Source organism: Dermochelys coriacea, chromosome 5 (assembly GCF_009764565.3).
Source record: "Dermochelys coriacea isolate rDerCor1 chromosome 5, rDerCor1.pri.v4, whole genome shotgun sequence".
In the NCBI taxonomy this organism is placed as follows: domain Eukaryota; kingdom Metazoa; phylum Chordata; order Testudines; family Dermochelyidae; genus Dermochelys; species Dermochelys coriacea.
In genome coordinates, this window is record NC_050072.1 from 132,029,868 (window position 1) to 132,042,641 (window position 12,774).

Below are 12,774 nucleotides of genomic sequence, written 5' to 3' on the forward strand. Positions count from 1 at the left end.
TCTGAAGATCAGATTGACTAGGTGACATTCTGGATTTTTACAATCCACTGATTTATATATAGCTTGGTTGCCTTCTACTGTACTGAGCTGCCACTCCTCATAACTATGCAATCAAACCACAAAACACAGTGGATGTACTTCTGCCTTTGCTTGTGCATGTAAATGCAATATGGTACCATGCAGGCTGCTTATGTGTTTGATAGCATGGGCTGGATGGACATGCTGGAAACGATTCATCTATAACACATCCTATGGGTATAGGATCTGAGCCAGGGAGCACCCAGGTTACAAACAACAGCTAATGCTTTGCATTGGCAGCAGCAGCAGCAGATCCTGTTCAAATACCACCCTGCTCAGAAGAGCAGCAATATGCATCCTGCAGTGGCTGTTCACTGTGAGCCCTTCAGTCCTGTACTTCTTCCACCAGCCTTGCAGCTAGCAATGTGTTACTATGAGGACTTTTCTCAGTCAAGACAGGAGGTAGCCCAATGTTTCATACTGTGTGTTCTGGGACAGTGCATCTACAGAATTTGCCATGGAATTCTCCCCCCTACCACAGAACTGTGCTCTACAATTCAAGCTTTCATGTAAAATATATTTAGAGTCTTTATGGTTGCAGAGGAAATCTTGAAAATATTAATTAAGTGCTAACTGATGAAGTGAGGTTGGCCTAAGTATGCAGACACCCTGACAGCTCTGAGAGGTGTGAACTGCCTCATTTATGTAAATGGAATGTTAACTCTGAAACCTAGTGATTGTCACATTGATGTCAACACTGTTAATAGGTTCACTGCTATTTTGACAAAAACATCCAACTTTTGTGTTTCTGCCACCATCTCAAAATGCCTCGGATTCCTCTTCTTAAACCACAACCTTGATGTCCCCTGCTCAGCTGCTAAACTGTCTATGAACACTTCTATGGGCTGATAACAAGCTGCCAGTACAAAATCTACAGCACACCAAAAACTGAAACTGCAGTATAAAATATATCAGGACTACAGTATTACAACTATGTTATTCAATTTCATACTTAATTTATAAATATCCTCCAAATTTGTTTGAAGGTACTGCAGAATTTCCGTGATAGTGCTGCAGAACCCAGGGAATTGAGTGTAAAATTTAGGTCGTTTACTGCAGAGTATATAGGGTCTTGCCTATAGTACCTACAGTTCCCAAAGCTGTCTACAGAAGTGTAGATATTTTAGCAGGATAAGATACTGCAGGATATAACCATGTTATTTTCAACCCTTTTCAGAAATCAAGGGAGGATATTCCAGGCTTGCCAAAAATGGAAAATAAGAAGCTGAAGCTTCTTAAAAGATGCTGCGATCAAGGAAGCTTGAATGCAAAGAATGAATTACTGTACACTGTGCACTTTAATATTTTTTCATGAATTACTGGAGGCACATTTTGGTTTTTGTTATAATTTAGTGCAGTGGTTTTCAACCTTTTGTCATTTGAGGACCCCTAAAAAATTTCCAATGGATGTGCAGACCCCTTTGGAAATCTTAGATATAGGGGTCCACGGACCACAGGTTGAAAATCACTGATTTCCACTCCTCCTGCACTGGTGAGGGCAAGATGTAGCATAGGTTTCCTGGATGCACTACAAATACAGCAGAGTCAGGAGGTATGATTACTACACAATTCCAATGCACACAACTTTAGGCAAGTTAGGGAACATGATTCTGGTTGCATCTACGCTAGAACCTGGATCCGTGTTAGTGGATAGCTGTATGGTAACTAGAACACCTGACTCAGCTGTATTTGTAGTGTAGGCAGGTCCTGAACAGGCTTAGATTCATAATTTAGGGGTCAGATTCTTAGCTGGTATAAATGGCATAGCTCCACTAAAGTCAATGGAATTCTGCCAGTTTGCATCATGTGAGAATATGGCCCTATGAGTCTATGCTACTTCTCACCTTCAGTAATATAACTGGGCACATTTTGCCAATGTGTCATCCTTTTTGCATTTAAAGGACATCAACTACAAAGAAATTGCAAAAGGGAGCTGAGAGGAAAGAGTAATGGGAAGCCTAACATGCACATCCTTCGTTCTGCGACGTCTCTTCATTAATTTGATTGCTGTGCAGATAGAACACTTTGGAATTAAAAATTCACTGTTAGATGTTGTCTTCACACTCCATCAGCAGTGTCATTTGCAAAGATGCCCATGCATTTCTAGATCTTTCTTTCTTTATGTATTCTTTTCAAACCCATTAGGGGTTTTCCTAAAGACAGAATGGGGGAGGGGGAAGCACACCGAGCATCTCCAAATGCTAGCATGACTCCACTGCCACAGTTGGAGGGCTTAACCTATCAGTCCCCTTTTCACACTCATCAAGTGCTTTAAAAATATTTCACAGGCCGCTGACAGCAATTCCCGATATCTCCTGCCCCTCCTGATTATCAAGGGCTGGTTTGGATTCCAGGCTGCTCTAGAGAGGTATTTTAGGATGTGTATATTTAAAAAGCTGTAGGTTAGAAGCCTGATCCAAACCCCACTGTCCATTGGTTTCAGTGAGCTTTGGATCAAGTCCTAGAAGAGCAAATCTAATGGAACATCTGCTTTGTGCAAATGTGGAAGACGTACAATACTTTATTTTAGTGTTTGGTAGGTACAATTAGAAGAGTTTTATAAAAGCAGCAAAATAATTTCACAGCACAAATCCTATTGACTTTCACTGGGACTTGCTCCTAAATTTTTTACATTAGCCCCATAATTTACAGAGACATTACAGAATTTAACAGCACATGTCTATATGTCAAATTCAATCCTTTAGTCTTTTGGATTTCCAAGTTCCTACGGCCGCTGATCTTGTTCTCAAATACTTACAAACTAGTCTGATCTTTTTACTTCTAGTCCCTAAAACCCACATTACAGTGTTAAAAAGCTGGGTTCTCTTGTCCCATCATGATTCCCATGGGAATTATGAACATGTGACAAAAAAGGAATGAGCAAATCAGTAAAGTTAGTTTGAATCACATTCTAGTTGGGAGGATTAGTTAATAAATTAATGTTTGCAAAGCCCTTTGATATCATCCCAGGTGTGATATTAGAAATACAATTATATATAATTGTACTTCTAATATCACAATCAAATTAGTATACTTTCACCTGCTATTGAGTGAGATTTGTATCTGCCAGTATTTAATCTGAGTGTACCGATTCCAATTTTGTCACTTACATTCGAATTTAGATAAAAACAGATTGACTTTGCATGATGAAATCATCATGCTTGCATACATGGCCATCACATAGCAATGGTGTGAATCAACAATGCAAGCCTATGGCAGGTTTCAATCAGGCACTGACTATCACCCCACAACTGTCCAATGGGACTAATCCTGGGCAGTAAGCATTATGTTCAGCTGTGCGAGTTTGTGGTATAAAGCCCTTAGGGATAATCACAGAGATAAAAAGGAAGAGAAAAGTTTACTTGGTTTTGCAGTAGGCCACAACACACATGATGCCAACTACAAGGAGGGCAATGCAGATGCCAGTTATGGTCAAGACCCTTTTCTGGTATAGTTCCTCTGCTTCTAGAAAGGGACAAAAACAGAGAAGATTACAAGATGCAGGCTGACGATTCAAGCAGATGACAGTGGACATGCTACATACCACCATACAGGACCACACAGTAAAACAAACCCATGATCACCGTGCACTTTGGGCAAAACTCTATTGCAGGATCAGAACTTAATCTCTTAACACAATATCAGCGGCTAGTGGGTGCCAAAAAAAAACATAAGTAAAATAAAAAAGATACTTATATTGTTAACTAGAACAATATCCAAAATATGACTTTTAAAACTGACAAAATATCAGCATTTGCTGAAAATAAAAACACAATGCACTAAGGTAATAATGTGATTTGAAAATGCTTTGGATGTTTTGCTCTTGCAAAGACAGCTGAAATAAAGGTTAATTCCCAGTCTCAGAAAACAAATTTAGCTTGTTTCTTCTTCTGTTGTTTTGTTTTAACATTCAATGTCGTCCCTTCCCCCAGCATCCCCACTCCCCAAAAAAATCATATTTATATCTCAGTGGTCTTTACAGGAGAAATTTCGGAGTATCTTTTTACATTCGTAACATGAGGTTGGCTTGTAATTGTATCACCAATGAAAATGAGACAAATGGTCAGAGGTCGCTAATAACGCTCAGCAGTTGAGCCTTTTGCCCCCAAATATGGCAATAGCAATTATTAGTGATGCACTGTATCAAAGAAACACTGTAAGATTACTTACATGTCCAGATTTGTATTAAAGGAATGGTCCTAGCTAGAGAGTAGCCTTGCCCTCTGAAGAAAATCTGTTCTACTTCACTGATCTCATTTGCAGAGATATTTCACCATTCTAAAGAAATCATTAGCACCAGCGATGTTTGGGTTGGCTCAGCCTTCACATTCCGTCATTGGTCACACTTGGTGAAAGTATCATTGTATGTTGCAGTATGGAAATGTTATGCTTAGAACTTTGAACTGGAGACACGTAGGCCCAGATCCTCATAGGCATTTAAGTGCCTAACTCCTACTGAGTGGATCTGGGCCCAACTGAGGGTTGACTCAAGACATGGCATTGCGAATCTGACCTGTTTCCCTCTCTTTGGGACTGAAATGGTAACCATGGTTGGGCTTTTAAAAAAAAATTTGGCACTGCTGGACAAACTAGTCAGAATTCCCCACGGCAATGAGAAATGTGGCCTTAACAGTGATGTGACACCAGTAGGAACTTGGCCTTAAATCTGGCAGGGCATCATCTTGGCACCAACGGTGAAACAATCATAAGAGAGATTTACAGACAAAAAGAAATGCAGCTCCCCACCATGGTGGGGACTGAATCCTGGCAGAATGGGCGCGGGATTTGAAATCTGCTGGCCTGTTTCCTAGGGGGCAGTTCTAATTGGTGTGCCCTGGACCTGTCAGTCTGCCTCTGACCTCACAGGAGTAACCCAGGGGCATGGAAGGTCACTGCTAGGCACAGATATACACTTACTGTTGACCTGACACTGACCTGCCCTCTGATCCCTTCATACAGGTTTATGGCAATACAGGTTGCCATTAGTGTCTCTTTAAACCCAGGAGCTAAATGCTTCACTGTCTTATGTCCCTTGCAAACACACCAATGTCAATGGAGCTGCAGGCAATGTGAGACAGTGAAGAACTGCCCCCAGCATATCCTTTGGTTATCACATGACTAAAGCAAAGGATTAGCAACATGCTCTGGCATACCGTGGGCTGCCTCTGGTACCCAGTGTGGAAAATTGGAAGAAACCCTGAGTGGCTTGGTATAGTTTTAACTTAGCTGATAGTACTGAGGCTCTCGGAAAGAAGGTCAGGTTTGTCAGAAAGGCTTTAGGAACCAACATGGGTGAGTTGGTGTCTATTTCTAGGCTAAGTGTTATAGTAATTGGCAGTAGATCCATGTGGCTTAAGGGTACTGGTTGGTTCCATTTCTATGTCATATGATCTGAATAAAGGGGGAAAGTGAGGTGTCAGGGGATGGGGAGTGAGATTGGATGTGGGGATTGGCCTTACAGTCATGTCTCCATCAAGGTCCTGATTCTTCACGTTGCGAAAGGGCCAATTCAGGAGTTTTGGTTGGGAGACTGAACTTCCTGGTAATAAAGACACATCATACTCATAACATATGGTGAACCAGTTAGGCTACTATTTAGAAATGGAAAAGGGACTTTGGAGAATTTAGTTGATATCTAGGTAGCAATCCTAGGTGCTACGGTAATACAGATAAATAATAATTTCCTGAGAACCTGTTAATTAATTTAAGAAATGTTGTGGTTGGTTGATGAGGCATAACCCTGTATCTGTGTATGTATTGCCCACTGCAGAATGGCAGTGGCTATGCAAGGGGGTACACAAAAGCTGCTCAGATATTGTATGTCCTTTAAGGCCTGCGTCTCTTGCAGAAACTAATTGTGTAAGGTAACAAGTTTCAGCGTCAGTGGAGATTCTCTTCTCCCCCCCTTCCAAAAAAAAAGTATCTTAGTTTCTATGATACAATGCACCTTATCATGAAATGAACACTTCCTGCAAGCCAACTCCATTGTAAATCAAAACACCGGTAAAGAGATCATGATCACCGTCAGATAAAATTAATAGCACTGAGTATTAACAGAGGGGAAGAAGAAGTCAGTGTGGTAAAACTAGAATGCTGCAAAATTTATTAAACAACTCAAAATCCAAGAACAGGAAGTCAAAAGGGGGAAAAAAAAGCCCAAAACAAACATGACAGACAGGAAAAGACAGAAGGTGAAATACAGGGAAAGACAAGGTTATAAGTTGAGGAGTCAACTGCAGGCCTGGCACAGCATGCTTGATACTAGAAAAAACAGAGTGAAGAAATGCTTGAAAAAAAGGTTTAAGCAGAGTCCGAAGGGATTTCTCATACAGCATAACTCCTAGCCTAGGCTAGTTAGATGCTTCCTTGAAAGTACTTATTGGTTAGCCAAGCAAATGGTGCATTGTGAGGGCACAATAAACCAACATATAGGAGAACTGTGTTAAATACAACATATTAAATGTAAATTCAAAATGATTTGAACTGGAAGTCTGGTTTCATGTTATCATGTTAGCATATATTTTATTCTAAATAACTCTGGAAAAGTCCTGCTCTCGGTTATATCAGCGTAAATCCTATTAACTCCAGAGGCGTCACTGAGGTTACACCAGACACTGAGGTAATGGAAACGACATTCTGCACTGTGATAGCTTTGCTAACAGTGTTAGAGATATTGAGGCTTGTTATAGGTACGTTGGTGTGTTCCGTGGTGGTCATGTGATGTCTGTCATGTGCGACATATAAATAGACACAGTGGTTTGTGTGTGTTTATGAAGAGACTCTTGCACCGACAGTCCACCGCCTCCTCATGGGTGTGGAGCACAATGTGTTGTGGGTACTACATGACAAGCTCCTGTAGCCTGATTCCGAGCGGTGTAAAGGGGCCTTAGGGTAAGTGAGAACCAGGCCCTAATTTAAAAGTGGAGGAGACTGAAGGACGGCAGTACAGGCAGGTATGATGGCTGGGGTGCTCACAGCAGAGCTGCTCCTTTAGTTTAGTAACAGGTTTCTTGCCTAGTGAACTAATTTCCCATTTGATCTGGGCCACTTCACTGGGAATAGCCCCTTCGAATATGTGCTAACTACTCGTGGTAAACAACCGGTTAGATCGTGTAGTTAGCTGTGATTCTCTGAGTACCCTTCCCAGGCCTGAGGAAGAGCTCAGTGTAGCTCGTCCCTCTCAGCAACAGAAGCTGGTCCAGGATATTAACTCCCCTACCTTGTCTCTCTCCTATCCTGAGGTCGACATGGCTAAGCCTGGTCGTGATTCCCACCCAGACGTTTATTGGCAGGCCCCGATGAACCCCATTGCTGCCAAGAAACATGGGCTAGGAGAACCAGGAACACTTACTCTACATGGCTTGCAGCTGGGAAGATCAGGTGGGCCAGGATTAACACCCCCTTTTTTGGCTTCTATCCACTTTGGCCACAGCATGCAGCTACAATGAGGGAGTCCAGCCCAGTGTGCTGTGCTTCCAGGCAGCAGCACAGATGGGGCCAGTGTCCTCTCCAGATGCCCTGGGACCCATATGGCTGGGAAATGAAATACTGCAGAAGGGAAGAGAGAGACAGCGCCTGGCTCTTCACAGCAATGCAGGTCACAAAAACTTCCTACCCACTAGTGGTGGCCCGTCACAACTGTAGTCTCTGCACTCAAGGGGGTGGGTGGGAAGGGTCAGGTCACAAGCCTGTTTCCCCAATGCCAGCCTGCAGAGTGGCACAGGTAGAGCTGGGAAAACAGGCTGCATGAACCAGCTGTGAATGTTCTGAACCACAATTCATGCGTATTCAAGCCAGTGCTCAGCATCACACTCAGAGAGAGGGTGTGGGACAACCGAGATCTTTCTTTGTCAAATAAACCAAGTGAAGATTTACCAAACACAGGCCAGATCTTTAAACTGGTGTAGCTCCACTGACTTGAATGGAGTGACAGTGAGACACTGACAGTGAGACACTGACCTGCCTTTCATATTCATCAGTTTGATCGCTGTAACATTTACAGATTCATTGAATAATATTTTGCAGAACAATAACTACAATGTTGAAGTGTTTTTTTTAAAATAATGTGGAAGAAGTTCAAAACAGCCTTGGGAAAAGTCCTTAGAGAGATATATGTGCAATGTGAATTTACAGATGTTTTTTTCTAATGACTGTTAAAAAATTCTTTATAGGTTTGTTAGTTCTTCCTCAAGAATGCTATGATAATGCAAATCACCATTAGCCTTAAATCATAATAGTGAAATATGTGTGTGTCACAAAGGCACCATTAATTACAAATTGCCCAAAACTACTCGTAATTACTAATGTATATGGATTTATTTTAAGTTTGTCCTCTAACAGCCATTTGTGAAATTTTAAAAGAAAGAATCATATCTCAAGCGGTAGTTTGAAGTGCTTTAAAATGCTCTTTCCTGATAGAGATTTGTCTATGAGCTAAAGTCTGAAAGTGAGTTGGCGTGGGATTATAGCAAATAATTCACCAGACATTAGTTTAGTAATAGAGTTTCTTCACTACAGCACAGTACTGTGACCTAGTGCCAGACTTTTAAAGGTGCCAATAAGGAGTAAGCACCTAAATACCTTAAAAGTCTGGCCCTTGCAGAATATTTTGCTTGTGATTTTTTTTCTTCAAATTTATAATGGTGAGCTCTCCACACACTATTTCCGAGGCTATGAATTAATTATCTATCCAGGCAATTTTAATAGGAATCAGAATTAATTCTCTTTTGCAAATAATGAAAAAAACAATTTGTCTAGTTCATATTTTTGTAAAGAATTTTAGGAAATTCCAAATTATAATGAATTAAATCAAATTTAGCTTCATTTTAATAATTCAGCCAGTTCAAGAGACGTTTCACCTCCTGCAAAACATTAGTCATATGAGCAAGGATTACTCATTTAAAGGGTTTGTAAGATCAGGCTCTAATCCTTATATTTACTGCACCAGAGTGAAAATGGTACCTTTTGTCAGTGCTTTTGCCCTTGCATAGTTTGGATTTATTATTGGATAGATTGAGCCCATTTTGTAAACTTGAGTATCTGAAGGGAGGCTTGTAAACTCTTACTCAAGTATCTACATACCTATTGCAGGCAATTAAGTGCTGATTTAGGCACCTAAATATGGATTTAGTCATTCAATTTTACTTTGAAAACTGAGCTCAATATTGCTTATTTTGTTGCTTAATTAATTCAGTTGGCTTTTCCAAAACCCAGCCACATCAAAAGATCATAACTAATGCTAATGTAACAAGTGTTCAAGGCCATCTGACAGAAAAGTCCAGTATGGCGACTTCAGGCTAATGTATATGAAGTCTGGAGATTTAAAGTATCCTATAGTAATTAACATTCTAGTGAGTTAATCACAACTTGGAAGTTGACAAAGGTTATTGTTATAGCTGTATGATCCCTTCTAAAGCATAAAGAAATTGGTTAGAAATTGAAGGAGGGGGAAAAAAGGTTTTAATCTCTCAGGCTCTAAAATCTGCAGGCTAAAAGGAATGATTGGTCCATACCCATAAATTCAATCCCAAGATGCTCTGCCAATGCAGAAAGTTGACAAAAAAAGAAAGAAAAGGGAAAAAGTTTCAGAAAAGAGCAATACACTGTACTCAAAAACAAATTACACATGAATATTACGGCTGTTCTGTGTCTGCACACTGAAACAGGACGAGTGGCGTGTGGTTAACGGGGCAGTGCTCAGATAAGCACCTGTAAGCTTGCGGGTCAATAACGGTTGTATTAAAGGTGTTACACACCAGAATAGGAATATGGCATTTGCACTGGCACAATGCAGTGAACACAGCAGCTAACCCTTAAAGATCTTACTGAGAGGTAATGGAAGTGTGGCTGGGGGTGACGCTTGAAATAGTTTATTTTTAATAACTGACAATTATAGTCTATGGAGTCCTTACATTGAGCTGAATTACCCCTGCCGGAGAGAGGATTTAGGGGGTGCTTACCCCCGGTTTCTGAAAATGGTGATTCTGGTGGGAGACACTACCATTCTTGTTGTTTAGGGGCAAATTCATCCACCATTACTATTTTGTTTGATAGGAACAGATATCTGCCACAGAACGGGCCTTCGTCAGCTTCTCAGATGGCTTGAATCAGCACAGCTCCAGTGACTGCAAGGGCATTCCACACCCATTTATACTAGCTGAGGATATGACCCAGTGTCCTTAGGCCACGCAGCCCCTGCAGAATCCTCCCTTGGTGGCCAGCCATGCGTCCAAAGGAAAAACGTAGACTTGTGGGAAGATGTTTGTGTGTGGGGTGGGGGAGCTGTCACTCTGATAAAATCAATGGTCTAATCTGGCATTCCACAGCCAGCACCAGTGAGGAATGCAAATTTCTCCGTGGCTGCGTATTCTGGGAGACTCATGTAATTTCCATGGGTGGAGGAGATTGTTTTCTTCCAGATAGAGCCCACTTCCCTTTGTAGAACTAAAAAATGCTGGATAAAATCCTAGCTCCATTGGCATCAATGGCAAAATTCCAATGGGCTTCAATGGGACCAGGATTTCACTACTCTGTGCTTTGGCTAACTGGGTTGCATAACAAAGTTATCCATCAAAATTCAACAAATATAGGTTTCTCTTCCTATTGGGTGACACTTAAACCAGATTAACATTCGCTTCCTAAATTTTTTGTTTATTATGAAGTTTAGAACCTGACCCTAATTTTCTACGGAAGTAGATATTCAATTAGCGTACGCAGATTGGGGAGAGTGAAGTGCACAATTCTTTCCTTGCCTATCAGTAACATTTTAAGGGTTAACTAAATTGGAATCCATCCAGATTTCTTTCTTAGGAGCCGGTACTACGTGCCTAGGTGAACACTGCTAACAATACACATTAGTTGCATAGAAAGCTTGGTTAAATCTTCAATAAAATTAGTGACATGCTCATGCATATATATTACTGCATTTATGTTGTTTTATAGGTAAGACTGCTAGTCCGGTTCTAATTTAATTTGAAGAGAAGTCATTCATTATCATGCAGCTTCTTTTTCAAATAATTCATTGGAAATTGGTCCTTAAAACGGGAACATACTCTGGCCATAAGCCCTAAAAAGAAACCATGCTAAGGAAACATGCAGCGCTCATTCTGATCCTAGACAGCATAATTTATCTTTGCTTTTCGGAGCTTCAGTCTCTTTTTTTGATTAAAAGAAAGCAGAGTACCCCAACACTTAATTTTATAAAGCGCTTATTACATTCCCATTTCATGTTGTTGTCTCATATTCACCAAATGCAATATGCTTCCTGTTGAATTTCTGCCCATGTGTTTTAAAAAGAAACACAAAGATAATTTTAAATAATTAAGTTCCATTGTAAATGTGATTTCATGTTGGGCAAACTTTAAAACACATAGTTTAAGGGTAAAATTTTCAAAAGTGACTTAGGGCCAGATTATTATAGGTATTTAAGTGTCTAGCTCCCATGGATTTTAATGGAAGTTAGGTGCCTAAATACCTTTACAAATCTGGGCCATAGGAACTTAATAGCCTCGGTCTCATTGAATCTCAATGGGACTTAGACTACTAAATTGCTTTTGAAAATTTGTGTTCTTAAGGCATTTCTGAAAATGTTACCCCAAGTCTAATTTAAATTTGAGAAGACAGTAAATGTTCATTTTTGAGTGATCCTGCCCATCATATAAACGTCATATAGTTTTATACGCTCCAGAGCATTGGTTAGGCAATTTAGATTGAAAAAAAAATGCGGCCTTTGACTTTCATCTTGGGGTGAGATGAAGGATAAAATTTTCAAACGTGCCTAACTTAGGAGCCTGAGTTCCATGAAATGTCAGTAGGACCTAGGTGCCTACATAACCTAACCACTTTTGAAAATTTTATCTGAAAACTTCTAATACATCTGTAGCCAGGGGTCTATTTTGGAAATTTGTATGATCTTAGAGCAAATCTGCCAACTGTAAATTTCAAAACCTAAAATATAATTTATATGTAAAAACTGAAAAGTGAGGGAGTTACTGTACAGCAATCAGCAATTCCAGTGAGAGCTGGAGTTATCACTATAGTATGTCAGAACTTAATCAAACCTTGCCCATCATCCCCTGTAATTTATAGGCCAGACAAATCTCAAGGTTACATGACAGAAGAGTCTCATAATTTTCACAATAAATTATTCAACCATGAAAAAAAATGATCACCAAGCCTGATAAGGCTAAAATTGACCAAATTTAATAAGTGATGTGTATTGCAGGTCTTACCTTCAGGAATACAGGTTTCTTTCCCACATTTAGTCCCTTCTGCCACTCTAATGCATTTTATGTGAGTGTGTGCGTGTGTATATGTACACCTACACACAATTCATACATACCCCCCATGCAGATGTACTATACAATCTACTAAGAAACTCACAATTAAACTTGCACCCATGCAAGGGGTCCTCAGGCCACAAGGGACAAGATAAAAGGAGAAGATGTTTACCTGTGCTTATGCTCTAGAGCTCCTGTAGAGCTACCATGCTGACTGAGAACTGTGGATGTAATCTGAATTCCTGGGGAAAATATTTTCACTAGTTCTGCATACATTCCCTTTAGACCTTCTCCTGACCTCCAGGAATGAATCCTCACCTGGCATGGCAGACGAAGACAGTAGATTGTACTTGGGTTTTGCCGCTAGGGTTTCAATTAACGGATGTTGTAGGGACCCCCAGATTTTTCACAGGTTCAT

At 40.4% G+C, this 12,774-nt stretch overlaps 1 protein-coding gene across 14 annotated transcripts in view; it reads right to left on the reverse strand.

The window, feature by feature from the left end:
* Window positions 1–12,774, reverse strand: part of NRG1 (neuregulin 1) — a 761,379-nt gene that overhangs the window by 15,707 nt on the left and 732,898 nt on the right. For 8 of the 14 annotated variants that reach the window (XM_043514729.1, XM_038403295.2, XM_038403302.2 and 5 more), the window contains 2 exons: window positions 9,591–9,614; window positions 3,441–3,543 (listed from right to left, as the gene is read on the reverse strand). In XM_043514729.1, coding sequence (XP_043370664.1) covers window positions 3,441–3,543; window positions 9,591–9,614 — 127 coding nt within the window. The remainder of the gene's footprint in view (window positions 1–3,440; window positions 3,544–9,590; window positions 9,615–12,774) is intronic. The other 6 variants (XM_038403301.2, XM_038403298.2, XM_043514726.1 and 3 more) reach the window with 1 other exon arrangement.